Source organism: Thunnus thynnus, chromosome 2, assembly GCF_963924715.1.
Source record: "Thunnus thynnus chromosome 2, fThuThy2.1, whole genome shotgun sequence".
In the NCBI taxonomy this organism is placed as follows: domain Eukaryota; kingdom Metazoa; phylum Chordata; class Actinopteri; order Scombriformes; family Scombridae; genus Thunnus; species Thunnus thynnus.
In genome coordinates, this window is record NC_089518.1 from 21,439,241 (window position 1) to 21,465,199 (window position 25,959).

The 25,959-nt window shown below is 42.5% G+C and overlaps 2 protein-coding genes across 5 annotated transcripts in view; both read left to right on the plus strand.

Moving 5' to 3' along the window:
- The first annotated feature begins 294 nt into the window (after positions 1 to 294).
- gas2l1 (growth arrest-specific 2 like 1) lies at positions 295 to 23,904 on the plus strand. Its single transcript, XM_067610157.1, has 5 exons — positions 295 to 1,532; positions 10,684 to 10,791; positions 15,690 to 15,786; positions 16,789 to 17,098; positions 18,957 to 23,904. Exons 1-5 carry the CDS (start codon positions 837 to 839, stop codon positions 21,040 to 21,042), a joined length of 3,297 nt encoding a protein of 1,098 aa, XP_067466258.1. The 5' UTR covers positions 295 to 836; the 3' UTR covers positions 21,043 to 23,904.
- Positions 23,905 to 24,483: 579 nt separating this feature from the next.
- The window catches only part of ap1b1 (adaptor related protein complex 1 subunit beta 1), a 28,218-nt gene continuing 26,742 nt past the window's right edge, over positions 24,484 to 25,959 (plus strand). Inside the window, exon 1 of one of the 4 annotated variants that reach the window (XM_067610180.1) lies at positions 24,484 to 24,581. Coding sequence is in view for 2 of the 4 variants with exons in the window: in XM_067610170.1 (XP_067466271.1) it covers positions 24,859 to 24,885 (27 nt within the window). In the remaining 2 variants the exon portion in view is untranslated. Of the gene's footprint in view, positions 24,582 to 24,623; positions 24,649 to 24,751; positions 24,886 to 25,959 lie in introns of those variants that run through there. The other 3 variants (XM_067610189.1, XM_067610170.1, XM_067610198.1) reach the window with 3 other exon arrangements.

Sequence of the window (25,959 nt, forward strand, 5' to 3'; positions counted from 1 at the left end):
TCACTGATTACCAGTTATTACTGGTGATAAATAGGACCAGTTGAAATATCACAAGGCAATCAATCAGCAATCAATTCCTTTAAATAGATCTTGAATTCAAACTTAATTTTAAAACATCTGCAGACCTCAACACTTAAAGGTTAAAGCTTACTGTTTGTGTGCCCTCTAGTATCCTATTTTATGAACATGATATCTATATTTCTTTTCACTTTGTATGGTGAACATGGGGTTAAGTTTTCCTCCACTGCCGAGCGTTTATCCCTCATAATGGGATGTGCCACCGAGTCGCTCTGCCGGTCTAAGCTACAGCAGGTCAACATATTCAGTGCAAGAGGCGGCGCAACATGGGCTGAGCCTATTTGCAGTGAAGATGAGCTGTGGACTCGGTGCTGCCCAGTGGTCGCGATTTTCACAGGAGCCGCTTTGACTCAGACACACAGACATGGTGACACGTGGATTTTTGTAGGTAAGAGGATCCACCACCGGCCACCGGGTGGGTTAACCGGTCGTCGGATGGGTGTGTATCGGCGTCCCGGGCTGATCCGTTTTCATACTCTCTCCGGGACCCGGCGATGCGCTCATTAAAGGAAACGGGTTTCGCAGAGACATCCGGAAAACGCATCCATGCGCCACGGCCACGCCGCATCCCAATATGTCTCTGACAACACAAAGCCTGGCTTCAAGGAGCTCCGATAAGAAACCACACATGCAAATCGGCATGGGTGCCTCAACACGGTTATTTCTCTATATTTTGCGGATGAGGCTTTGGAGCGCAGTTGTGCAATGAGACAATCGGGAATTATCAAGTAGACTTTATTGATATATAATCCGACAATATGGCTGATCAGAGCAACATCCAGTCCGCCGCCTCCAAGAGTATCCGGCCTTTTAAATCCAGTGAAGAATACCTGTACGCCATGAAGGAGGACCTGGCTGAATGGCTGAACACCCTGTACGACCTAGATATCACTGCGGACACCTTTATGGATGGGCTGGAGACGGGCTGTGCCCTCTGTCGGCACGCCAACAACGTGAACCGCGCCGCCCAGGACTTCCAGCTGGAATACCCGGAGGCTGCACAGTCCATGAAGATGCCATCCAAAGATGTTGTCTTCCAGTCGCGCAATGTGGTCGCCGGCTCGTTCGTGGCGCGAGATAACGTGTCCAATTTCATCAGCTGGTGCAGGCAGGAGCTCTGGATCAAGGACGTCCTCATGTTTGAGACCAACGACCTGGTGGAGAAATGCAACGAGAAGAATTTCGTTCTGTGTCTCCTTGAGGTGGCGCGTCGTGGCTCCAAATTTGGCATGTTGGCCCCCATGCTGATCCAGCTGGAAGAGGAGATCGAAGAGGAGATACGGGACCAGGGGAGCCTGCAGATCGATGCAGGGGAGCCAGCTGAGCAGAGCCCGCCCAGCAGGTGTTTCAGCCGGAAGGAGAGCACTCGCAGTGTGGAGGATGAACCTGATCCAGAACCTTTCATCTGGCAGCCGAAGAGAGTTTTATGTGACATGCGAAATTTGGATGAGTTGGTGAGTTGGAAAGATAAAAACACAGGCCACTTAAGTTCAGTTTTGGGGTTTAATTATATTGTATAAGCCTGACCACTAGGACCCAAGATGCATCACGACTACATTACAGTGTATGAGTCATGCACTTTGTCATAGTTTTGTGTTATGATCTCATATCTCAATTTTCACAGAATTGCTCAACACACACATTGTAAATACTGCATATTACTGAAATTCCAATGCGTCAGGGCTAAATATAAATCCAGTTTCCCACAGTTTGTCACCCTCTGCCCTTGGTTAAGAGTCAAAACAATCAGAGTGTTTTGTCTGCTGCTAAACAGATTATGAAGCAAATGATAGAGGACCTGCAGTATCTCTCCCACAGTAAAACACAGGCGTGCTAAAAGTGAAGCACCTCTGAAAATATCATGTCAGTGCTATGATGAAGGTATACATCCCCTGAGGTGTGTGTGTGTGTGTGTGTGTCCCTGCATAACTTTGCTTTAGAGTACCCTGTTAAATTCCTGCTCACCTGTAGGGTCAGTGTGTGTTTGACAGCCAAATTATTGCTTTCTCCTCACACAGGAGTGGTATGGAAAGTCAAAGGTCACCTCGGTGACATTTCTGCTGCATTGCTGTTGAAATGTCAGCTCATCCTCTACAAGAGATTGAGATATTTCTCTCAGAGCTCAGGATCATTATCAGCTGTGAAAAGCTCCTCTTTCATTTATCTTGTCCATTAAGAGTAATCAATACTTTATACTGCAGGAAAACCAGGTTATTTGCTTACAAATGATGCGATTCATTTACTGAAGTCTACTAAAATGCTACACACTTAGCAGTACAAGTCACTTACCCTTTTCTCCAAGAATTTTAACTATCAACTCCTGTCAATCGTTGAACTGGTTGACCTTTGCCAGGGCCTGCTGGACTCAAGCTCATGAGAGAGATCTCGTTAGAGCAGCGCTAACGAGCAGACAGACACACCAACAGAACACGTGCTTGGGTGGCGAGTTGCGGGAGAAGTTAATATTGTCGTGATGATGAGGGGGAACAATGTTGGTCTTTGACAACAAAGATGTGAGGGCTAACTGAGAGGGAGGAGGGGAGACAGTTGGGAGTCACACTCACGCCTGTCAGGCAACAGAGCAGAGCGGTTCTGGTGTGACCTCTGCGGACAGAAATAGGAGAGCGTGCACTGGAGGATGTGCGCTGTATGTATCCAGACTGTCTGACTGGACACACTCAATCATATGACTGAGCACTTAGGATTAAACAAGCATTTTGGGACAAAAAAGCTCACAGGAAAGCTTACAGAGCATATGCCTGTCTTTCCTTCTCTGACACGTCACTCCACACACTCACACAAACAGCATGCACAGAGTCTTGTCTGTCAGACATTCAGGGTCAGACACTTTTGACTGGCTTTGACTGATTTAGGAAGTCCCAGTCACCATGTGTTTGGTGAATAAAATCTCCATCCTCCCTCTCTGAGTAAGAAAAATGATTCTATTGCTGCACAGAACAGCAGACATCAGAAACTTATCAGTTATTACTTCACAGTGTTTGAGGAGTTGTATAAACACATCCTGCTTAATGACTCCATCTCTTCATGGACTTTGTATGAGACACACTTCCACTGAATGCCCCTAATTATGATTAGATGACTAAGATATATACACCAGAAAACACTCAATGAAATCCACATTTTTCTTCAATTGTTTCATCATTATCTGTTCGACCAGTTCACTCAGTTCTTGCTGCAAGGCGTCCGGCTCTTCTGTCCTTCGTGACATCAGTCACAAGTTTATCCCGCAAAATACCCGTGAAATACTTTTCTTTGTATTTCTGTCTGATGTAGTGGCCTTACAAGAGATTAGTGTCTCGTAATTTCTGGAAACCTCATTGCTGGTGGTCATGAGTATCTATCTGTCAGTGAGGGAGAGGAGGATAGTTAAAGGGCTTAGTTTCATTGGTCCACAGCTGTGACACCAGACTGTGTGTCTGCTGCCATCAGTCCTGCAGGCAGAGCAACTTTACTGCATCATACTGGATGGATTCATTTCACTGGATGGTTTTACTCTTTTTTTTTAATTACTTCTTTTCATTTATTGATTAACCCCTGATAAAAATCATAAGCTAATACATGTGATAACTTTATTTTAAAGCTGCTTTTTAAAAAATTGTACATTATTTATCAACATATTCATGAGCTGTCTCCCTATTCATATCCAAAAACATTATTGATGAAGTATCATCAATTAATTACCAAGCCATTAGCTCCCACAGAGACGCGCACAGCGGCCTCAGATGCTTGTGCAAACAGAAAGGCTGCAAACATTCAATGATCATATTTTCTACCCACGATCAGTGTTTATACTTGGACACACAATAATGTCATGTATGCGCCATCAGAATGCCCACATCCAAACAAATTCGGGTGGAAAATGTGAGATAGTTGTTATACAGTGTGCATGACCACCAAGTATTTTATGTCCATATCTGTAGAGCAGCTCTGAATGAGACTGTTATATAGGATCTTATTAATGTATTTATTCTGTTACATTTAAAATCACATATTCAGTGCAACTTTAATTTTTTGTGTAGTACATCTTAAAATTTTGGCATTTAGTTTCATGTGCAGCTCCTCACAGTATCTCAATTAGATTGGCAGCTGTCTGTTCTTCAGTGTTTGGTAGTTGGATGATCAAACTAATCTTGTTGTTGAGCTCAAGACAATACAAGTGTAGTGATAATAGGATTACATGTCATTATTCTAATGAGTGTAGTAACATTGTGCGCACAGACAGCGGGATCATTTTAAGTACATGTGCCTCTAAAGACACGTGGCTATTGAATAATCTGCTGCCGTCTCTTGAAGCAGGTAGGTGATGTATCACATTAACTACCTGCTACATACGATAGGTGTTTCATCACATAAAAGCTGTTGTACGTCTAGTTTACTTTCCTGGTTACAACAACCTGTTGTGTAAATACTCACCACTATGTCTCCTACTGATCTGTCGCTTTGCTCTTACTCATCTCACAGAGGGATAGCTTTCCACTCTAAGATGAGGAAGTAACCGGCGTCTCATTTCCTTCATCACAGTTTGACTCAGTGACATATACGTCTAAATGTTGCCTTTTCCCACCCCTGGAGATGCATGTTCACAGGCGTTATACAGACAGCAGCTGGTATAACTGTATATGTACATGTTTATCCTTTGCATTAAAGGATTTTCTCAAACATTTCATATCGCCACTAGAGAGGGATTACAACGGCGACTTCGATTGAATCTGTATTTTCCTATATGCTCAATTGAGGCTGAGGCAATGAAACACGGTCGGCTACCTAAACAAATGACCTTTTTGTATATTTTCAAGGTCTTGCCATTATGCTCTGGGCCTAGTCATAAAAACACATAGAGAGCTATGTAAAGTGACATACATATAATAATTGAAATTGCACTCATGGACCCCTTAATGGACACTCTAATTGTTCACATGTCTATTACATCTATACACCACAGTAATTGAGCTCATACAACAGTAGACAAAAGACCACATGAGGTTTGCAACCTTTGTCGGTGTCATTCATTTTCCATCTTTCCTTCTTCCTGCTCACTCATATATAAACTGGTTCATGTCTCTTCTCACCTCGGGCTTTAACATTCAAGCCTTTGCTTAGTTCATATATGTGGAAGCCCTCATTCCCATCCCCCACCTCTCTCTGCTGGAGATGATAAAGCAAAGAGCAGAACAGTCTGTCTTATTGGTAGCATGGAACAGAGGAAATGAATAGACTGCCGCTGTTGACAGCGAGGTAATCAAAGGTGATCTCAATCAAATACTTTGCATGGAGACACCGGCAGAGCAGCGGGTCAGGGTGATAAAGAGAGAGGGGAATTGTACATAATGTGCCTGTGCGGACACTCCTCCATTAACCTTATGGTCCAACTCATGCACTAAGGGAATGAAAAAAGGGGGAGTAGACAAAAGATTTTGTGCCGCGAGTGACTTTACTGTACACTCTATTAAACCTGACTGGAGTGGATGTTACTCTGGGAGGGAGAGCTACAGTAGAGAGGGAGCCAGAGTGAAAAGGGGAAAGTAGGTCATGCTTAGCATTGGGTCACACTCACACGCTTTGCTTAGAGAGCGTGGCATCCTTCAGTGTTTCTCCTTCTTGTGTCACTTGCACCCATAATTTTAGGGGTTTAGTATTTTGTAAGTGTTTTTTTCCCCTCCGTAGATTTTTCACAGCAACAGTACAAAGCAGGAAGGTGCATGTGGAAACAGCTGACTCTGCACTTTGCATATTGCCCGCTTTATGTCTTTATTGCAGCGTTTGATGATATCAGCTGATCGTTTGCATGATTGCCATTTAATAGGGTGTTTATCTGAACAAGCTTCTGTCTGTGTGAGTCATCTGCTTATTTTCTGCAACTGCCTGCAGCCTCTTCAAGCTGGTCACAGGTGGGGAGTGTCAAAATGAGGAGTGAGACCTCAAAAGGACATCGATTCCTCTAATCTGGGCTGTCACAAGGGGAGTGTTGTTGACCCCCAATGAAAGAAATCAGCAAATGAGTGAGACACCAGCCTGATATCTGACTTCCCGCACAGTGATTACATTCCTGTTTGACTGAGGGAGATGAATAATAGCGTTGTCCACCATACAGCATTTGATGTCCATTAGATTCAAATATCTTCACAGTCCCCAGTGAGCTGTTTGTCAAGTGGCCAGAAGACAGGCATTGATTTTCAGAAAATGGTCTCCTTGAAGCAGTGGATGAGGTCTGCCCTGGTGCTAGTATGATTACATTTTTTATTCCTGTTCATACATGCAACACAGGTTAGAAAAGATAGGAAGGGAATATTATTATTTTTACTTTTACTACAACAGTTAACAGAATAGTTATAGTTAAATACGCTTAATGAGTATAATGATACCACTGCCAAGTCTGTACAGGAAATATTAAGCCAGAGCAGGCAGCTGTTTGGCTCAGCTTAGCATTAAGACTTGCACAAGGGGAAACAGCTCGTCTTGCTCTGTCCAAAGGTTGCAAATTCAGTCTACTAGCACCTTTAACACTCACTAACTAACATGTTATATCTTGTTTGTAAAAATGATAATTCACTGTTTTACGTTGCCAGGTACACAGCTCCAAAAAGTTACTGCTCTCGGCCAAGGAATATTTTGTAAACAAGGTCAAGCTAGCTGTTTCCCTCTGTTTCCAGTCTTTGTGCTAAGCTAAGCTAACCAGCTGCTGGCTGTATCCTTATTTTTAATGCAAAGACATGAGTGCATGAGTGTGTTGTCAATCTTCTGATTTAAGTCTCCTCCAGAAGGCAAATAAGCACATTTAATCTATTCCTTGTATGTATTCAGTGCTTAAGTATAATTTTATTCAATCTACCATATTATCTCCATGAAAGGTTTCTGTCATTGACTGACACATCTGACCCCAAGGTGTTTACCCCACTCTTTTTCCGTCAAGTCTCTGCTGGTCTGGCCTGTGGGACCAGCATGCTAACAGTGTCTAAATACTTGTACGTCCATGATCTCTCCAGTTCTTCCCCTCAGGCTACAGGCTCAACCCAATTAGAGACAATGATTATAATTCATTCAGTCATTCGTCACCTCCCTTGCACCCCCTAGGTTGTTTAAGGTGATAATTTGTGCAAAGAGGTTGTTCCGTGTTTATGAGATGAACCATAGTTATTCACAGAGGAGTTGTTTATGCAGGCTGTCAGTTCAGTGGTTTAATAGGAGGATAGACTCTTTTGTAGCTGTTTTCAGTGTGTGTTCACAGGCTTTAGGAATGTTTACTTGTGGGTGGTGAAGCAATAACCCCTCAAGTTCCAAAAAATCTCCCTCCTGCCAAACAGGCGCCCCCTGTGGCCTAGTTTCCATGTCTCTCTGTGCTTATCTGATGGCGTGGTTGTTATATCTTGGGAAGCTTCCAGTCATGACAGGAGACCCTCAAGGTATCAAGATAAGCTAAGAGAAGAGTCTTGTTCTGTCATTTTTATGTAATTCACCTATAAAGTACTGCGTATGCTGTGCCTTATGATATTTTAATCTTCCCAATTTTCTTTACCTTTGATAGCACTATGCATTATGTCGTTAACTCCACTCTACAATTGACTCTAGGGCACAGAAGTCAAATCCTGGCAACGCCTTGTGTAAATTCCTGTGGAGTGAGTTGTTGTAATCTTCAGTTTTTTATTGTTGAAGCTCTGCAATAATATCCTGCTCATAACAATCATAAAATGAGCCGGTTACAGCAAGCCAGCACACCTATGTTTGACAAAAGCACTAGGATAAACTGCGTGGTTGTACCAGGTTTGTTGACTCATGAGGAAATCAGACATATTTTCAAATGGATGTGCAGCCTCCCAGAGTTCATTTATGAAATTTGGATCCCAGTTCATAAAAACAAAGAACTAAAACCAAAACTACATTTTGTGTATTCACATAAGAACCACCAAATAACTTAAGACAGATTCATTCTTTAAACTGAACTCACAACCCAGTGAATATTCTCACTACAGTAGAACAATATTGGCAACCTTGTACATTCCTTTGTCATGATAACATTACATTAAGATGCAGTTTAACTTCAGCATGTTAGTCCATATTACAAATCAGTAAAGAAAATGGAGAATAGAATCTAAACATCTTTATCTTTCCCCCCTCCCATTTCCTCTGTTCAAACCCTGGGGGTTTGCTCAGCCCTCAGTCTTGGTCAATCTCTGCCATGAATGGCCCTTCAGATGTTTGCAGGTCAGGAAGGAATTAGAAAGGAAGGAGATTGTTGACTCACACTGAGCAGATATGAGCTGTGGGACAGTAAACAAAGATGTATATGTTCTTTAAGTTAAACTGAGACAAGCCTAGAAACTTAAATCAATGGGAACATCTGAGTCTCTTAATGAAAATGAAAATGTTTTGCAAAGACATATCTCATTGCATTCCTATCCTAAGATAGATGCAGCAGATTTCCAGTATAGGGGCGTTCTGTGGATTGTTCAGTTGCAGCTCGTTTTCCTTTCCTTTTCTTTCCTTCTCCCAACATCTGCAGCTCTTGCTGAAAGCGTCTCTCATGTGACCAGCATGCATCCATAATTCATCCCTCAGTTTTTCGCAGTGTCCCAGCTCCACTTCCGCATGTTTCCTGCTTGACGTTGTCTTTCTACTGCCCCTTTATCTCACTCTGGTGTGTGCGATAGTGGGTGTGTTTTGATTTCTGTACGTCTGAGTGTATCCATTGTTGACACAGCAAAGACATGGGAAATGCACACATTTCACATTAGAGGTTCCACCAGAGTAAATACCTCAAGTGTCACGGCTGCTATTGATCAGGTTATTATTAAAACACTTCATGGTTCAACTCTGCTTCCTGCTCAGTGTTGCATATAGGACACAGCGTGCGAATTCTTCACTTTCCCTCTGCAGGAAAACTTATGACCTCAGCTTAACAGCTCTGGGGGAGGTGATTTTGGGAAAAGAAAGAGAGGACTGAAAGGCTTTACTATAGCAAGGACGAAAAAGAAGGCAAACTGTACAGTTAAAAAGGGAAGGGAAAGGCTATGTGTGTGTCTGTTGCCATAGTAATCTTTCCATTAACTCACTGACTAGGGTTTTTCCAAACAGGGCTCGTCCACCTACTGACAGAATGAAAGACGGAGTGACACAGCGGAGACTTGCACAGAGAAAAAGAGAGAGAGAGAGAGAGAGAAGGAGCGAGCAAATGTAGAAATGTAAGCAAAACAGACGAATATAGGTCTGGTCAGCTAGAGCATGGGCTAAAAATAAAAGCTGATAGAAAACAAAGGAGATGAGAGAAAGAAAAAGGAAAGATGGCTAAATGGTGGCAGGTGAGGTCGAGAACAGAGAGGCAGGTGAGATGCCAAGGCTTAGCTCTGATTCCACCCTCTTTAATAAGCATGGGGTAGAAAGAAGGGTGCTATTTCAAGAAAATAACAAGGTGGCTCCTTAATCTTCTGAATACACCATAATATATGTGTTGTAGGCCATACTGCTAACATAAACCATAGGCGAGCATATCCCTTGAGCACTGTATCCAGCATGAAAGGCAGTGTAAACAGAAAAGGGTGGGAGCTTACGGCTTGAAATTTGCCTCCAACACACCATTTGATCACTTGATTGAGTCTAAATTCTTAACAAATAGGACTGTCTTCTTTACTTTGATTGCTGCTTATTTACTCATGAATATTTAACATTAGATGAATTATTGAGAGTACAAGCTAAGTTTTCAGGGGCTTTAACTGTCAATAAAAAACATCCCTGCCCTTGTAATAGCTGCTCTTGCAGTTAAGTACATATTCATGTTTTCCTCTGCACAGTTATGGAGCAGTTATTCTTCCCCCCCTTCCTCTGCTTTCCTCCATCCACTGTGTTGCCTTACTTTCCCTCGCTCCTGGTCTCCTGGTCGACAAGTGCGCACACGCCTTTGTCTGAGAGAGACGCCAAGAAAAACATCAAAAGTTGTCCAATCCTGCGAGAGCCTAGGCCTGTGTAGCACAGGCGGATCTCGCTCCACCCTGCAGTTGTGTCTGCCTAATAAGCAACCTCAACCACAGCAAGGGCACCGCCTTTGAATCTCTCGATTCAAAACCCAGCTGGCAGCACAGGCCTCGCTGACATCATCACCACCAGTGCTGGTTTCGGAGCTCTTTGTTCCCCTCGGTTCATGATGTCACGGCCAGAAACAATGTCATGTTAAGGTCTAGAGAAATAAGTAGGAGAGTCCACATATGTGTTTTTGTGCTTTTGTGGGACTTTGCAGTGCACTGAATGACCAAAATGTTCTTGAGAGATGAGATGTGGCAGGGCTTGTAAAGTGGTAAAAGAGAGGCGTGGGGCACATTATCACTCAGTAGGTACTCGGAGAGAAAAATTGGCAGGAAGATGACGCACACTCATTCCAACACTCATGCGCGCAGGAGGCCAAGACTGCTCATTTCTCACACCATAAAATAGAGTCATTGTGTTGCTAACACATAGCGCTCAGAATCAGCAGGGCTTTGGTCACAAACAGATATGTGACTAAGCATGATCTCATGTGAGGGTCACTGACCTGAAGAACAGGAAGGAATCACTGTGAATTTCCTTTCTGATGTGTGTGTCATGTTTTGTTCTCCTCAGGTGCGTGAGATTCTGGGCCGGTGTTCCTGTCCAGCTCAGTTTCCCATGATCAAGGTGTCAGAGGGGAAGTACAAAGTGGGGGACTCCAGTGCATTGATCTTCATAAGGGTAAGCCCTCACCACAAACAACCTTGACATCAAACAGAATTGCCTGTCTCTGTGAACCATGATATATGTCTTCTTTTTATTTTTTACAGACGAGGGTACAGTTCAGTAGATGGTAAAATAATAGTTCATTATATTGTCAGTGAAAATCTTCAATCCAAGATGTTTTGATCACCTGCACGGCTGCTTAGACTCTCGAGCACAACAGATATTGAAAATGAATCACTCTCATTAACTCAATTGAAGTCATAAATGTGTCAGAATTGATGCCTGTAATATCATAAAAGCAACTTGGCAAACTAAAGCTGCCTCTGATTAGGCTAATTCACATTACTCGTGGTATAAATCTGGTTACAAATATACCAAATGAAAGAATAAAGCTTCCTGCACACGCAAAGGATAATTCCAGTTTTATTACAACTTGGGTCTTATCTTAGTAGTTTTGGCTGTTCCTCCTTTCGGAAATAACAACATTGTAGACACCGAGTTAATTGATGAGATGTGAGAACATGGTGACGTTGCTAAAAATGAAGTCAGACGAGAAATACAAGCAGTAAGATGATTATACAGGTTTTACATGAACCTCCAGGTGAGACATATTTTGACATGAAAACAAACTGTATTGTGTAAACATTCATCACAGTTTACAGGTTGCCTTCCTGGTTTAACTTTACCTACACACCTCTATGTTCCTAATGCTTCTTTTATTCTACAGGGACAATTTAGGAGGAACATTTGTGGTTTAAACATTGTCATGTTCAAGTAGAATAAAAGAGGAATTGGGAATGACTTGGCAATTTCATCTTTTGCTACTCAGTGTTTGTACCTGCAAAAAATTTATGGGTGTGCTTGTGCCTCCTGATTACTGATTACTCATAATAGAAACAATGACCAAAAATACGAAAATAAGGAATTATCCTTTAAGACACTTTTATTAAACACATTCATCTGCATATACACAGCATACTTTGGCACATAGCACAGAAGACTGTGAGGATTGCAGTAATTGCATGGAGCCATACAGTGCTGGCATATGGCATCATATGTTGCCTCAAGAAGAACAGGGTTAGGTATCAACAGATAAACCACTCAGCTGATTGGCTACATCAGTACATGTAAAAGCATTGTGATTTCTGTCCTTTTGAGTGTTTACAAACTGCCTTCATGTGGCCCACTCCCAGGACTGTATTTTTCCAGTCAGACACAAATAGAGCTTTAGGTCATTTCCTGAGTTGGCCCTTATCTTGGCTGTAGCCTGTTTCTGCTGGACTGTTTGTCTCAGTTTCAGTCTAAGAGCTGTACCCACATCAGGCCTCAAAGGACTGGGTAGGAAGGCTGGAGAGGATCGATTTGGTCTCACTTACCTAAAATGTACCCCAGCCAGATTAATGGACTCTGTGGATAGCATTCCAAGTTTCCTGCTTTTACAGGATAGGTCTGCCTGACTGTCAGTAATGTCATTATTTCTTCACTTTCAGTGGCACCGCTTTGTCCAGACAGAGAGATGTGATAGATACTATATGTTAAAATGTTATCTAGGCTTTTTCTACACAGTGAGCTGTACACTGACTCAAGCTAAGTCTTCGGAGGTATTTACTGAATTAAGCAGAACAAATTGAAAGGGACTGTATGAAAGTTAATGGGCTGGAGAAGTGGGTTCAATCGTATAATTCACATTGTAAAAAGCAAGACCCTCCCCAGTGTTATTAATATTTTGTTTGGAGCCTCCCCTTGACTTGGAAAAGAAATGCATCACTCTCCACCTAATATTTCAAAGTAAAATACCAAGTTGGTATAACTCAATGCACTATTACAAACTAAACGAGGCAAAGCAAAAATAATTTATCATGGTGTAATCTAATTCAAAACTTATCAAATATATAAATGGGATAATATTTTTCACAGCATGCACGCATTAGTGGCTGGAAGTGAAATTTTTTAGGCTGGACTCGAATTACAATAAGGGCCAACTTTATATGACACATTTAACGTTCTGTCATGATGCAAGTGAAGAGGCAATGACTATTGTTAAGATAACATTCAGTCACTATTTTATATGTATTAGATCACCATAAAAATCTATGTGTCATCTGTGTTTTTTCGAAGCTGACATGTTGGTCGTATTAGGTGGTTGACTGTGATAGGAAAAATAAAGCCCTGAAACAGAGACAACACTGTTGCCCTCTCCATATGACAAAGCTTTATAACTGACTGTGCGCTCTAAAGACGTCATTTACGACTATTTTATTTATTTATTTTTTTAAATGAATCCCACAGGGGAATGCTGAAACATAAATTTGGTTTGAGAAAGAAAAAATACCGTTCTCTGCTCACTTTCTTTTCCCTCAGCAAAAACAAAAACATAACCCTCCTCCTTTTCTGACCTCTCTTCCCCCTTTATTATTTTTGTCCAGTCTTAAGATGGAATGAGAAGTGTTTGATCTTTATAAGCTCATGTTTGCCTGTTACAGCAGCCACTTTAAATGTGGTAGACATATTAAAATGTGCCTGTTTGGGGATGGACTTCGTGTGTGTGTGTCTGGGAGCCTTTGACTTGTCAGATTAGCTCTCTTCATACTGTCCCCGCCCTCTCCTGATTCCTCACTGAGGATGACAGTGATTATGCATATGCCAGAGCAGCTACAAGTGCGGCCAACACACTTCCCTTATTCTTCTGAGGGGAGGAAGCGGGCAGCCGCCATGAAAGCCAACAAACCCCTATTCAGCTGCCAAAGCTCTGACAAGGATCTTGGGCTGAACGAGGGGATGAAGTGGAGAAAGCAAAGGGGCGTACATACGAACAGAGGGGGGAGTAAATAAGGTGTCTTTGTCTCCAGGGAGATCGCTCCTTACAGGGAGGAGACGTCTTCAGTCGTGGGGCACAACAGCTGAAATGAACCATGAGCAAAAAATTTTTTTATTGACCAACAAAAATTCAAGAAGAAAATTGGTTCAGCACACCCACACTATGATCACAAGAACTCTTTCTGTTCTCGGTTACCATAGAAACTGGGATTGGGGCTCTCTACACTGGTGAAGACTTTGATAACCCCTTCAGTGGCTGGGAAATCAGGCAGCTGAACCACAGATCTAAAGTGGAATATGGTCCCCAAACATCTTTTCAGCCTCGTCAGACTTTTCAGTAGAGCTGCAGCGTTATCATGTATAAAATAGGCCATTATGAGATGAGCTTGTCGGATACGGAAATTTATGAATCATTCGGTTTCTGTTTGTTTGTATGTTCTGCAAGTTTAGATCCAAAAATAAATAAGTTGTGCTTGCTGAATGATGTAATGCCCATGTGCTTTTCTCTTAGCATAGTATACAGTTCCACATTGCTCCACAGTGTCTGTGATCACTTGTTTTGTGTTTCAATGTCATATAATCACCCAAAACAGTGATTATCATTGACATACTTGTCAGATCAATACAAGACTATGACAGAAGTGAACTGAATAAGCTAGGAATTAGGGATGGGCAATTAGTGCAATTAGTCATTTGTTCATTTATTTGGATGCCCATTACTCTACCTAGGGTCCAAAGGTAGAAACAAACAACACGTTTATTAAATAGGGATATAAAGCCATATATGTACATGTCACAACAACACCTGTGCACAGTAAACACTATGCAGAAACTAAAAATATGTGATCACACACAGTCAGAAGTGACAGATAAAAGTGAGAGCATTTCTATGATGTAAACTGATGTGTTGTTGGTACACATCTCTTCTTCTTTGACTTTCTGGCTTTAAATGAATATGGTATGAAGCTTGTGCAGCCCTGCTTTTCGAGCCCTGCTTGGCACATGTCAGCCTGTTAGCATCACACACACAGTAAACCTGTTACTGACATAAGGCCAGAGCAGTGGAGAGTAAGCAGTTTATACTCTCAGGTCTGATAGAGATAAGCAGATCAGCTGTTTTGACGGATTTGATGCAGTAGGGAAGCAGAGCAAGGCAGATGAAAAGACTTGTAGTGGATTGGCAGGGATAGTATTAGAGGGAAGGTGAGGTCAGACTTTGGTGTGCATGCCATGTCTGTGGCCTCTCTCTGACCACGGTCAGGGGCCCAGTGATGAGACGCCATGCCACATGTGACTTGGTGGAAATAAACTGTGCCAACCCACACAGATGTACCAAGGCTTTGCCTTGCCTGCCCTCAGACACACGGGTACAACCTTTAAAACATGTGGCTGACAGACCCTGTTACACAACGCAAGGCAGGGGGGATGCATCCACTGGGCTGTCACATCACGCAAAGTGTGCTGCCTCAGTGAAGGCAGCCTCTGCCTTGAGGGAGTGTGGCTCTTTGGTCTGATCTTGTGGATGTGTGTGCCTCAAAGAGCAGAGGAGAGTAGGAAGTGACATATCCACCAACCCCCCTCTGTTATGTCTATCCAGGCCCCCTCTCCTCCCTGCTCCTCTCCCCGATAACGGAAATCTCAGAGAGGACAGCAGGGGTGAGTTGTTACAATGCTAATTCACCCTGCTACCCTCTGAAAACATGGGGAAGCTAGCTGAGAGGCATGAGAGAGGCCAAAAAAGAGTGTCTTTCACAGCACTTTGGCTCTTTATTATGCTACCGTTCTCTGTTTAATTGTGAGTTGGCATGGCAATGAACAGCCCTCATAATGGCAGCAGCTGGGGGTGATGCGGGAGAAAGAGGAGGTGCGGGGGAAGGAGAGGCACAGGCAGGGGTGCATCTAGATGTTACGTAACACTGAGGGTCGGCCAGCCTTCACCAAGCTGTCCCATTTGTGGAATTTGCATATCTATTGACTTGTGCAGTGTGTGTGGTATTGCAGTATATCAAAAGGTTTAGCCATTTTATTTGTGCATTAAAGTGTATGTTACTTTCTGTTCAGCCACTGAAGCCTTGTTTTCTCTTTTCTCCCATCAGGTCCTTCGTACTCATGTGATGGTGCGTGTTGGAGGGGGCTGGGACACATTAGAGCACTATTTGGACAAGCATGACCCGTGTCGCTGTGCTGCTTTTGGTGAGGTCACTTCCTATTCCCCGTCTGTCACTTATGAAACACAACGTGTTTTTGTGTTGTGTAATTCATAATGAATTTATGATAATAAACAAATGATTCACATCTAATATACTATGTTCAGACTAGGAGCACTGACACTGTCAAGGTCAGCAGTGAGGGGAAATACTGTTTGTTGGTCAGACCTAGCAGACATATGACTGTAATATATTCAATTCTAAATTCTTTCATTTCACATATTCAGATTTGTGCAGTTGACTGATTTGGCATTGTTATATCACCCAGCAACAGTCTATGTCATTCTGACCCCTGGCCAATATTACATTTAGCCAAGAAATGTAGGTCTGGAAAATGATGCAAGTTTGTAATGGAAAATGTGCTGTCATTGTGACTCTGTGCTACCTCTGCCGTTACCTGATTGTACAACACATCTGTATAGCAACCATCTCAAAACAAAGACTAGTTTGTGCTTATAAACTGGACACCTGTCCTGACCATTCAGTGTTTACAATCACTTTGATTAGCATCACAGTGGTACAAGTCTATAAATATGTTGAGTGAGACCATCCTTTCTTATCATCAAACTGCTGCTGAAGTGTTGATGTCAGGGGCTGACTGGTCTGGACAGCTGACACTAGCTGAAATCATAATTGGTGTTGCATTTCTAACCACAAGAGGTCATGTTGAAGATCATACAGTATTAAGTGATAATGGAAACAGACCTTTTGTGCACTATAAATGTTCTCCCTAAATGGTGGGATCATCACAATTTCTCTGATTGGCTAGTTTCACAAATACCAGTAAGGGTCCATCTCCCTGGCCAAGGGAAACTTCAACTTATCATAACTACTGCTGCTATCTAAACACTTCATGGCATTGATGTGGTTAGTTATGATGTATTTCTGGACCTCTCTTGATGATTTTAATCCCAGGTGTTTATACAGCCTGTCAGTCAATGCTTGTTAGAAGTCCGACTTAACCACATGTTACCATTTGTCACCCCAGCCCACCGCTACCACCAGGCTAAAGCCAGCGGCCAAGGTCAGGGAGGCCAGAGCAAGTCCTCCAGTGCACACTCATCCCGCTCCACTAGCCCAGGTCCACACTGGCGAAATGAAGGCATCGCACCTTACAAACCCCCTGACAGGCGCTCCCTGGAGCCCCCCTCTGCTCCATGTGCCCCTTCCTCCTCCACGCGGCCGGGCCGCTCTCAGAACCCTTCTGTCCCCACCGAGGTTGACTCTAATGCAGCACGCACTCTGCTCCCTCGGCCACCACGAGACCGCTCAGAACCCCGCCACTTTAATCCTCTCAGGTGAGTGTGTGTGATAAGTGTGTGGATAAGTGTGTTACCATGATAAGAGATTAATCTCTCACAAGTAGCCTGGCAGGGCGGGCCCGCTTGGATTCTGCTACTTGCTCTTTTGTGACCAGGGGCAGACAAACAGAAAGCCACACACAAAAAGAGTTTGACATATACACAACAAATACACATGCCCGGAAGCTACAGATTAGACCAGAGCAGATTTATCTAATCTCAGGTGACATTGCCCTAAATCCATCTCACACAGCACCTCCTAGTGGCTACAAGGTAGATATTAAATATGTTTACTAAACTCTCCTTTCTCCCCACTTGTCTCTTTTCTGCTTTCATTCAGTTAATTAGTCCATTGAGTCGACTGCCTAAACATGTTTGTGATTGTGTGAGATCTGTTGCTCAAGAGTTTCTTCTTTTGCTAATGGCAAACAGATGGTCTGCATCAGTATGAAGCCAGTGACAAATTAAATCGCACATCAGTTTTCTCTGATGTTCTTTTGAAGTGGCATAACAGTGATAGGGTAGTGGCATCAGAACCAGGGAAGCAGCATATATCTCATGTAAAGGGAATTATTTTTATGCTCTTCATGAAGCAGGAAAAGGGTTTAGTTTGTCGCATACCTTCCCTATATGTCAGAGTGTGAAGGCGCCATTGTTAAACACAATTAGGAGCTGAATGGTGGTTTACTTTGGCTTCTAGCCAATGTGTGGCTCATTTCTGTATCGAGCGATGGCTCAGACCAGACGTCAAGGCAACAGCTCATTCGAATTAACCCTGTGTGGGTGGGGCATCGCTTTTCAAGTGCCCCAGACAAGATGAAGTCTAATCTGACAACTATCCCTAGACAACTGTTCACAGCTAACTGGGGAAGTAGGTCAACAGGTGGGCTCCATGCACGCCAACTACCATATCAATATATAAATAGTTATGGATTACTTTAGAAATTTGGTGCAATCAAACACTAATTAAAGTCACAGTCCATGATCTAAATGAAAACAAAAGTGTAGCCTCACCACCAAAATTCAAAACAAAAGAGTGGGACCTGATGTCCTTCCTAAATTGGCTGAAAGGTCTTTTAAAACATGGATACTAGATAACAACTAAATACAATGATGCTGTAAAAGGTGTAGTTGCAACAGAAATATCTGTGAACCATGTGGTAAAACTGGTCAATGTACCTAAGTATGATCAGTTGAAAAATAGACTAAATGTTATTTCTTTAATCTAAATATAAAAGTATATATGTGAGCACCCCTATAATGTACATATGTAGTCAAAAATAACAGCCTTTATTGGATCTTTTAATATGTAATTTACTTGTATGCACTCTGTTGACCTTAACTCATCAAATCTATCTAGATCTGCTCTTCCTGTAAGTGAACTCTAGTAGCTGATTATACGGTTAAATCTGATGGTCCCACTGGTGCGTGACAGTGGAGTGGTGTCTAGCTGAGAAACTGCAGTGCTGTGTGTTGGGTTAGAAAATCTACAGGACTGCTAATCCTGCCCCCACTTGTTCTCAACTTGCCTGTAATCCCCCTGGCTGTCACTGCCCACTGTTCCAAGAAACACCAAGCCTTAGTTCAGTTAAACTGTCAGTGTGCAACAATGGCAAGTTGGAAGACTTTTACAAATCCTCAACATTGCACAGTACAGGTCACCTCATGTTTTGATGAAAGATAAAATTTACCACAAATCTGTTTCTCCCTTGAGAGCTGAGTCGGAGGCAATATGGTTCCTATGTCCCACCTGTGTGCAAATATGAGTAATGAATATAAATTGTGAGAGACATTTTTTAAGCGTATGATATTATTGTAAATATAAATGACTCTTTCTGTCCTCCCTATGTTGTAGGAATAAGGAGACAATGTTGCCAGTGACAAGACGTCTGTCTGGAGACAGTGACTCCTCTACAGCCTCCTCTAAGGGAGGAGGGGGAGGAGGGGGAGGAGGGGGACGGTACTCTCTTGGTGGTGCTTCACGTCACTCCGGTGAAGAGGTCATCCTACTTGTCAACCGCAAGGAGGGCAAGCATATAATAGAGAGGCCTGGAGCTGGAAGTCAGACCCCATCCCTGCGTCCCACGCTGCCCCGTGCACGCAGCCAGTCTCGGGAACGTCCCACGCTTGCTCCAATACTCAAACCTAACCCACCACAAGGATCCCCTGATGGAACACGGACGGCCCGCACAGAGAGGGGCCGCTCCCTTGGAAATGAAGGCCCAAGAAGGCTTCATGCTCCACGTTCCCACAGCCAGAGTAAGTTACAGAACCGTACTCGGTCCAGCGATGCCAGCCCGGGGCCCGCTTCTTGCTACAGAGACCCTCAGCCTCCACCCTCAGACAGACGAGAGGATCTTCGGGCCAAACAACTGCCCCCATCCTCCCCCAGAGTAGGTGGTGGGTTCACCAAGAGGCAGTCCTCTTCATGCTCCAATTCACCTGTTAAAGGAGTCCAAAGCAACAACAGCACCCCCAGTAAGAAGACCATAACTACTCCTAGACCCCCTGCCCCTCGCTCACCATCTGTAGGGAAAGGCAGGCTGCTGCCCCCAGTCACCTCCGGAGGTCGACGTTCTCCACACTCATCTCCTCGCAACTCTCACCATCACGCTGCCCGCTCTCCTAGAACATCAAATGGCCCTCGCTCTACTGGGGGGCGGGGCCATCATAGGAACTGGTCTGGCGTGGAGCGCCAGGAGATTGAGGAGGAAGGAGTGGGCTTTGGCTTCCAGATGCTGCCAACACTAGACCCCCAGAAGGAGCAGGACCTGTATCGCAGCTTTGAGGCTGAATTCCTAGCTAATACACAGCAGGCTAAAGGAGTGTCTGGTAGAGCCCCAGGAGGAGTGACCCTGCAGGGAGCTGGAACACATCCAGTGCCAGCACCCACTGATCCTAATGTCACTGACTCTGCTTATTCCTCCTCTAACTCCTCCTCCTCTTCCCTGAATATAGGGGCGAAGATAGGAACTCTGCCTGAGCTCAGGGAATCCAAGAGAACTAATCTCCGTCACTTCCCACTGGAGGACCCCTTGAATTTACTTTATGGACACAACTTTGGAGGACCACACAACTTTGGTCAAGGAGAACCTGAACACTGGGGGGATCGTGGAGGGGGTCTCAAGAAGCTCCCAGCCATCTCTAGCTCCATCGAGGAGAGGGAACATCTTTCTTCCCTGCCTGGTCTTGGAGACTCTGAGTCAAACAGACTGATGAATCAGGTCCCCTCTCAACCGGCTTTCCACTGTAGGAATATGAATGGAGACCATGGAGGTTGCCCTCCTACTGGGTTGCTGACCGACCAACAGGGTCATCTTGGCTGGGGCACAGGACCTGAAGGAGATGTTCCTCTGGAGAATCACCAGCCAAACTTACCATATGACTTTGAAAATGGTGATGGCAGTGATGACCTCCCGCCCCCAGAGGCTTGCCCATCACCTATCCCCCTTCCCCCCTCTGAAGACTGCTCCTTCCAGGATTCCTCTAGTGAAAACTCTTCAATGTGCTTCAGTTTGAGTGAATCCCGCTCTGAATCCCCCCCACCATCTTCACTCCTGGCCAACGGGGACGCAGACGAAGAAGTGCTGCAGACTAAGAAAGGGCAAAGGAAGTCAGACAGGGTAAACCCTATCTCTAAGCACAAACTGAGACCCAGAATCAGGCCTCGCACTGACAACAGGCCAGAAAATAGCCCCTCACGCATCCCCACCCCGGTCAGCTACAGAGATCTGCAGGCTAACGACACACTTTCACCCTGCCACACCCCACCGATGTCCCCTCAGAGCTCCCATTCTACTGGTCGCCCAGCCACATGCAAAAGCCTGCACCAGGCCTTTGCAGACATGATCCATCCTCAACCACGTTCTCCAGCCATGGGCAACAAAGATTGCTCCTACCCTGGACAATCTGGGAGCCTGGACACTGAAGCTTGGATGTAGCACAGAACTGATGGGTATGACACAGGGGGTTGTTGTCAAGAACTACTGTGTAAAAAAAAAAAGACGTAAGACTGGGCTATAGACTGTTCTCATTGCATGTCAAACACTCCTTTTTTTCACTTAGTCTCTCCCCTGAATAACTGCAGGGGGTTCACATTGCTTTTATTTTGCACTCAAGCCAAATTATTTATTACCAAAGGAATGGTCTTTGATATTACTTTTACTGTAATTTTAATGTGTGCATGGGGATGATTTTGCCAATCATAAGGTGTTTTTTGCAAGACACTTGTGAAATTCTTGTGGTTGATGCAACTGCAGAGCGATAGAGAGAGAGAGAGCGCATATGTGCTGCCATGTGCCCCACTGAGGGGCATGGTTAAGTGCCAGGGATTTAAAGCTGCAACTCTAAACAGTGTAAACACTAAACCTTTAGTCAGATGGATTGGCTCCCTCTTGTGGTTTGCCACAGCCTTGATAGTCAAAATACTGGTGTAATGACTGTGATATTTTCAGTCTCTCCACATTAGTGGTCTTCACATATGACTCATTATACACATATTTACAGTACACTAATAGGTAACATAGACAAAAATATCCCCGTTCTTGTTCTGACTTTATGAACACTACATGCACTACCAATCTCTGTACAGTTCTCTGCTGTTATATGTGTATGATGTCACCTTTTCACAACCAATTCATGTAGTGGAGATAGATGATATTTGTTTAAAAATGTGTTACAGGTTTTCAAGATTATGTTTAATGCAGTAAAACATGTTAACCTTATTTCTACTTTTAAGTGTTGAAATATTATGGATCAGTGAAGGTTATATTGCTTTGTGTCATTGTCACTGAAACAAAAATGTTGAGAGCTCTCCCTCTGACCAAACTGAACTCTGGAATACAATGCTAAATATACATGTGCAGAAGTCAAATGCTCAAGAGAATGAATGTGTAAATACATGTTTATGTGCCCACTGAGAGATGTGGGTGTGTTGTATGTAAAAAGACATTGAAAATACAATATAATGTACATATTTGCGGTATTAAGTTCTGTGCGGCCTTAGCTATGCAATATTGGTGTTGAAAATGCCTTCACAATTCCCTTTGCCTTAAAATTGATTCGCAGGTTAGTTTTTGAATGTTTTTGCTCAACATCACTAAGATTTATTCAGTAATACTACATTGCCATCATTAACGGTTTATGGAAATAGAAATTGGAAAGATTGAATGTGAATGTGGGAAAAAGTGAGGAACGTTGCCAATTTTAATTATAGATAATACTTGATGTAAATGTACAATTCATGATAAAGATATATAATTTATTGCCTATGAATCCTATTAGTTGTTTTGAAACTCAAGAAACAAGATAACCTACTTAGCAAATGGATTTCAAAGACACGGCACAAACTATGGTGACATCTAGTGGCTAAGGGGGAAAAAAATGTCTTCACAGTGAGCAGAAATACTGTTTTCTGGACACAGTACCCACTCTTCCATACTTTTGGAATTACATTTTCTGGTACTAATTGATGTAAAGTTAATTACAATGGTATAATAAGGTGAAGTTTGATGGATAGAGAATGACGTTGACTAGAGTGTGCATGTGTGCAACAGTGCATGAATAATAGATGCTGTAACTGGATATTAAGGTTGTCTTGTGAAACTCTTGTACAGTTGTCAATATCAGTATGAGAGGCCAGACTCCAGCTACAGTACTTCTGTTTTTGGTATTTAACAAGTGTGGATATTTGAAAGTGGAAAAGTGTGAATTGTAGTGTCAGTGCCCTGCAGAAGCCTCATACCTCAAAAAAACATTTTGTTATCAATTTGAAAAATTTACAATTTGCCTAAAGGCCTCTATTTGTTTTTTGATGTCACATTTTGATGTGATATTCCCACAGATTATGGAGACAATGTTGGTGAAAAAGCAAAATTTGCAAGATACAATCTTATTGCAGGGCACTGACACCGTGAATGGGCTAAAAAAAAGACTGTGTGTATCTTTGTGTACATACTGTATGAACGTATATATAGAACTGGAGTAAAGAAAGGTGTGATGTTGGTCCTATTTATTTATTTATAAAATTAAGTCTCAGTGGGCTCAAGTGGCATCTGTGTCCTAAGTACTGACAAGTGAACTGTAAGTGTTGAGGGAAAATCCTAATGAGGTGGGGTCCAACATGTACAAACATCATGCATTGTAAGATTATTCATTTTTCTCAACAGCATACACACTTTTTTTGTCTTTACATACTGTGAAGACACATAATCCATTAGAAATGTGTCCCATTTATAACTGGAGTGAGTCTACAAACGCAACATATTTGGGCTGTTTTACAAAACTCCATCAGCATCAGTAATGTTATAGCTACATTGACCCAATGTGTAGCTGATAATCAGTTTCACTTATATGAGCAGATATTACATATAAATGTGTTTTTACATATTCTAAATGTATAATTTTAAGTGTGAATCAGTTTTTGGCTCAATTTAAGACATTTTCATTTTGATCAATTGGTGTTTTTAAAAAAAAAAAAAAAAGTCTACCAGCTATGTGAACTTTGACTTCATACAACATGCGATTACATTGGGTTATCAGTCACACAACAATCATGACAATTTTAGAAAACTCTCTCTCCTTCTCTCTACCCCCAATCACCAAAATCTGAATGTTCATGATCAGACAATTTCTTGTTTGCTAATGTTATTTTCACTAAAACTTCAGTTAAATGTACAGATTGCTTGACATTGTGGCATTTGTATGTATGAAATAGCAATACTGCAACATTTCACTGTTTTTTTTTTTTAAGTTGAAAATGCTGTCAAGTTGTTCTTGTAATAAATATTTTCCTCTGAAGTTTATGAATGAGCTCTGATCCATTTTTCATGCAGTCACAGCAGTGTACAGAACGGATTGTACAAGTACATCTTGTTGTACTTGGACAAAATGTGTTTGGTTCTTATAAGATGTCTAATCATCCAGTTTGTTCGGTTGACCAATATGGATAATCTCTTCATGCAGATGTTGCAGTGTGATGTTAAAAAATAAGAAAACAATGCCAGAAACCCCAACCTGTCCTGGAGTATAATGTGTAGAGCAGAAATGCTGTCTCCCTCCTAAATAGTTATGTGTCCATATGTTGGGAAGATTTGACTGAGAGTATTACCACTGTATTAACACTAAAGAAACACTAGTTTTTAACCTGATTGGAGGACTATTTAATTTTTTTTTTGCATTATAATTGTTTTATAGCCGTTAAATTGAATTGCCATTTATTTTCAGTGGTCAGAGGGTACTACTGCATCCAGTGTATGCATCCACCAAAATCATTGCCAAACCAAAAGATGTTTACAGTTTCTGGGAAGTGCTCCAGTGCTGGGGTTGCACAAACACTTATTCTCACAAAAGAATGAACTACATTTTCTGAATGAAAGCTGACGTTGCTGTTGACTGTTTGCAAACGTTATTTTGCGAAAGACGGAAGTAAATCAAGTGGGAGGGGACGAAGGCCACCACAGCTCATACTACGCCTGTCACGGTAAGATGTTTGTCAAGATTTTCTCTCCAAATTCATTGTGTGGCGAGTCTAATTTTAACTCCAGAAGGTACGCTAATTCGTTGTGTATGGTTTAAACCAGGCCGGTAGATTAAGAGCTTAACTATCCCGGCAAAGGCTTCCTTAAGCCTCTGCTTAGAAGGTCATGTCTGAGCTGTGCTAGCTAGAGAAGTGCCCAGGCTGACACTGACAGGCTCACTGCAGCAGGCAGCTAGCCATTAGCATCACTTTCATTCATCTGAACGTAACTACTGCAAACATGCAGGAATGGGCGAATCAATTATGCGTGAGTAATTGACCAACTATCATCGTATCGGCAGTAATTTAGCTAACTTTACGCTATTTTTCGTCTGCTCCCTGCTGGATTGTACACACTGGAGCCTGCTATGCTAACGTCACGGTAGCCTGATGCTAGCCAGCTAGCGAACCGTTCGTTTATTTTGCGGCTAAATTAGTTTAAAGTCAACCTGTGTTAATTACTCTCATAGCTAGTTTGCAAACTATGTAAATCAGAATACACTGTCAGTTCAGTGTCAGTGTGGCACAATAGCAGCGGGAAATATCGTACAAACACACAGTAATGAGCTATTTTGTCTTGCTAGTGTTTCGTCAGTTATTCGTATAAACTTGTGACTAGCAGCTAGCAGCCTGTCTGATGTTTGACAGCTACCTGAAGCTCAACGAATAATGAAACTGACACGTTTAATTAATCTCAAGTTTGTTGACGCAGTTCATTGTGATTAATTGGCAAGTTAATAATGTAAACTGACAGGCCTCTGCCATAAACTGGTATCAAATAACCGTCAACATCACCAACAGCTAACTTATCTGCTGCCATTATCACCACCGCAAGTTACCTAATTGAATTAAGCGTTATTTAAAATACATGTTTTTACTGTAATTAAGTTATTTCGAGTCTGATAAAGAGAGTATTCATCAATAACATTATGCATAAAACACAGGTTGTTTTATATAGGGGTATGATAAATGAAAACTAGCTATTTACAGCAACGTATTGAGTAGAAAGTGAGTCAAACGAAAAGCTTATTAACTTGTTAGCCATAAAAACTTTGATTGAGGCGCTCACCAATATTTTGTCATGACAATGTATCATTATAACTATATATTGAAACATATGATAGTCCCTTTGTAAGATGGCAATTACAACTCTGAGCAGTATTAGTTGTGTTGCCAATAAGATTGCTTGAAGGCTGATTATCATTTATTGCAGAAACAGTAAAAATCCAAAGTTAACATAGTATGAAGTGTAGTGATCCTACGCACAAGACAAATATTTCTTTTTCCATAACACAAACAGTGTCATGGACCCAGCTTTTTCAGTTTTATGTCCATTATATCC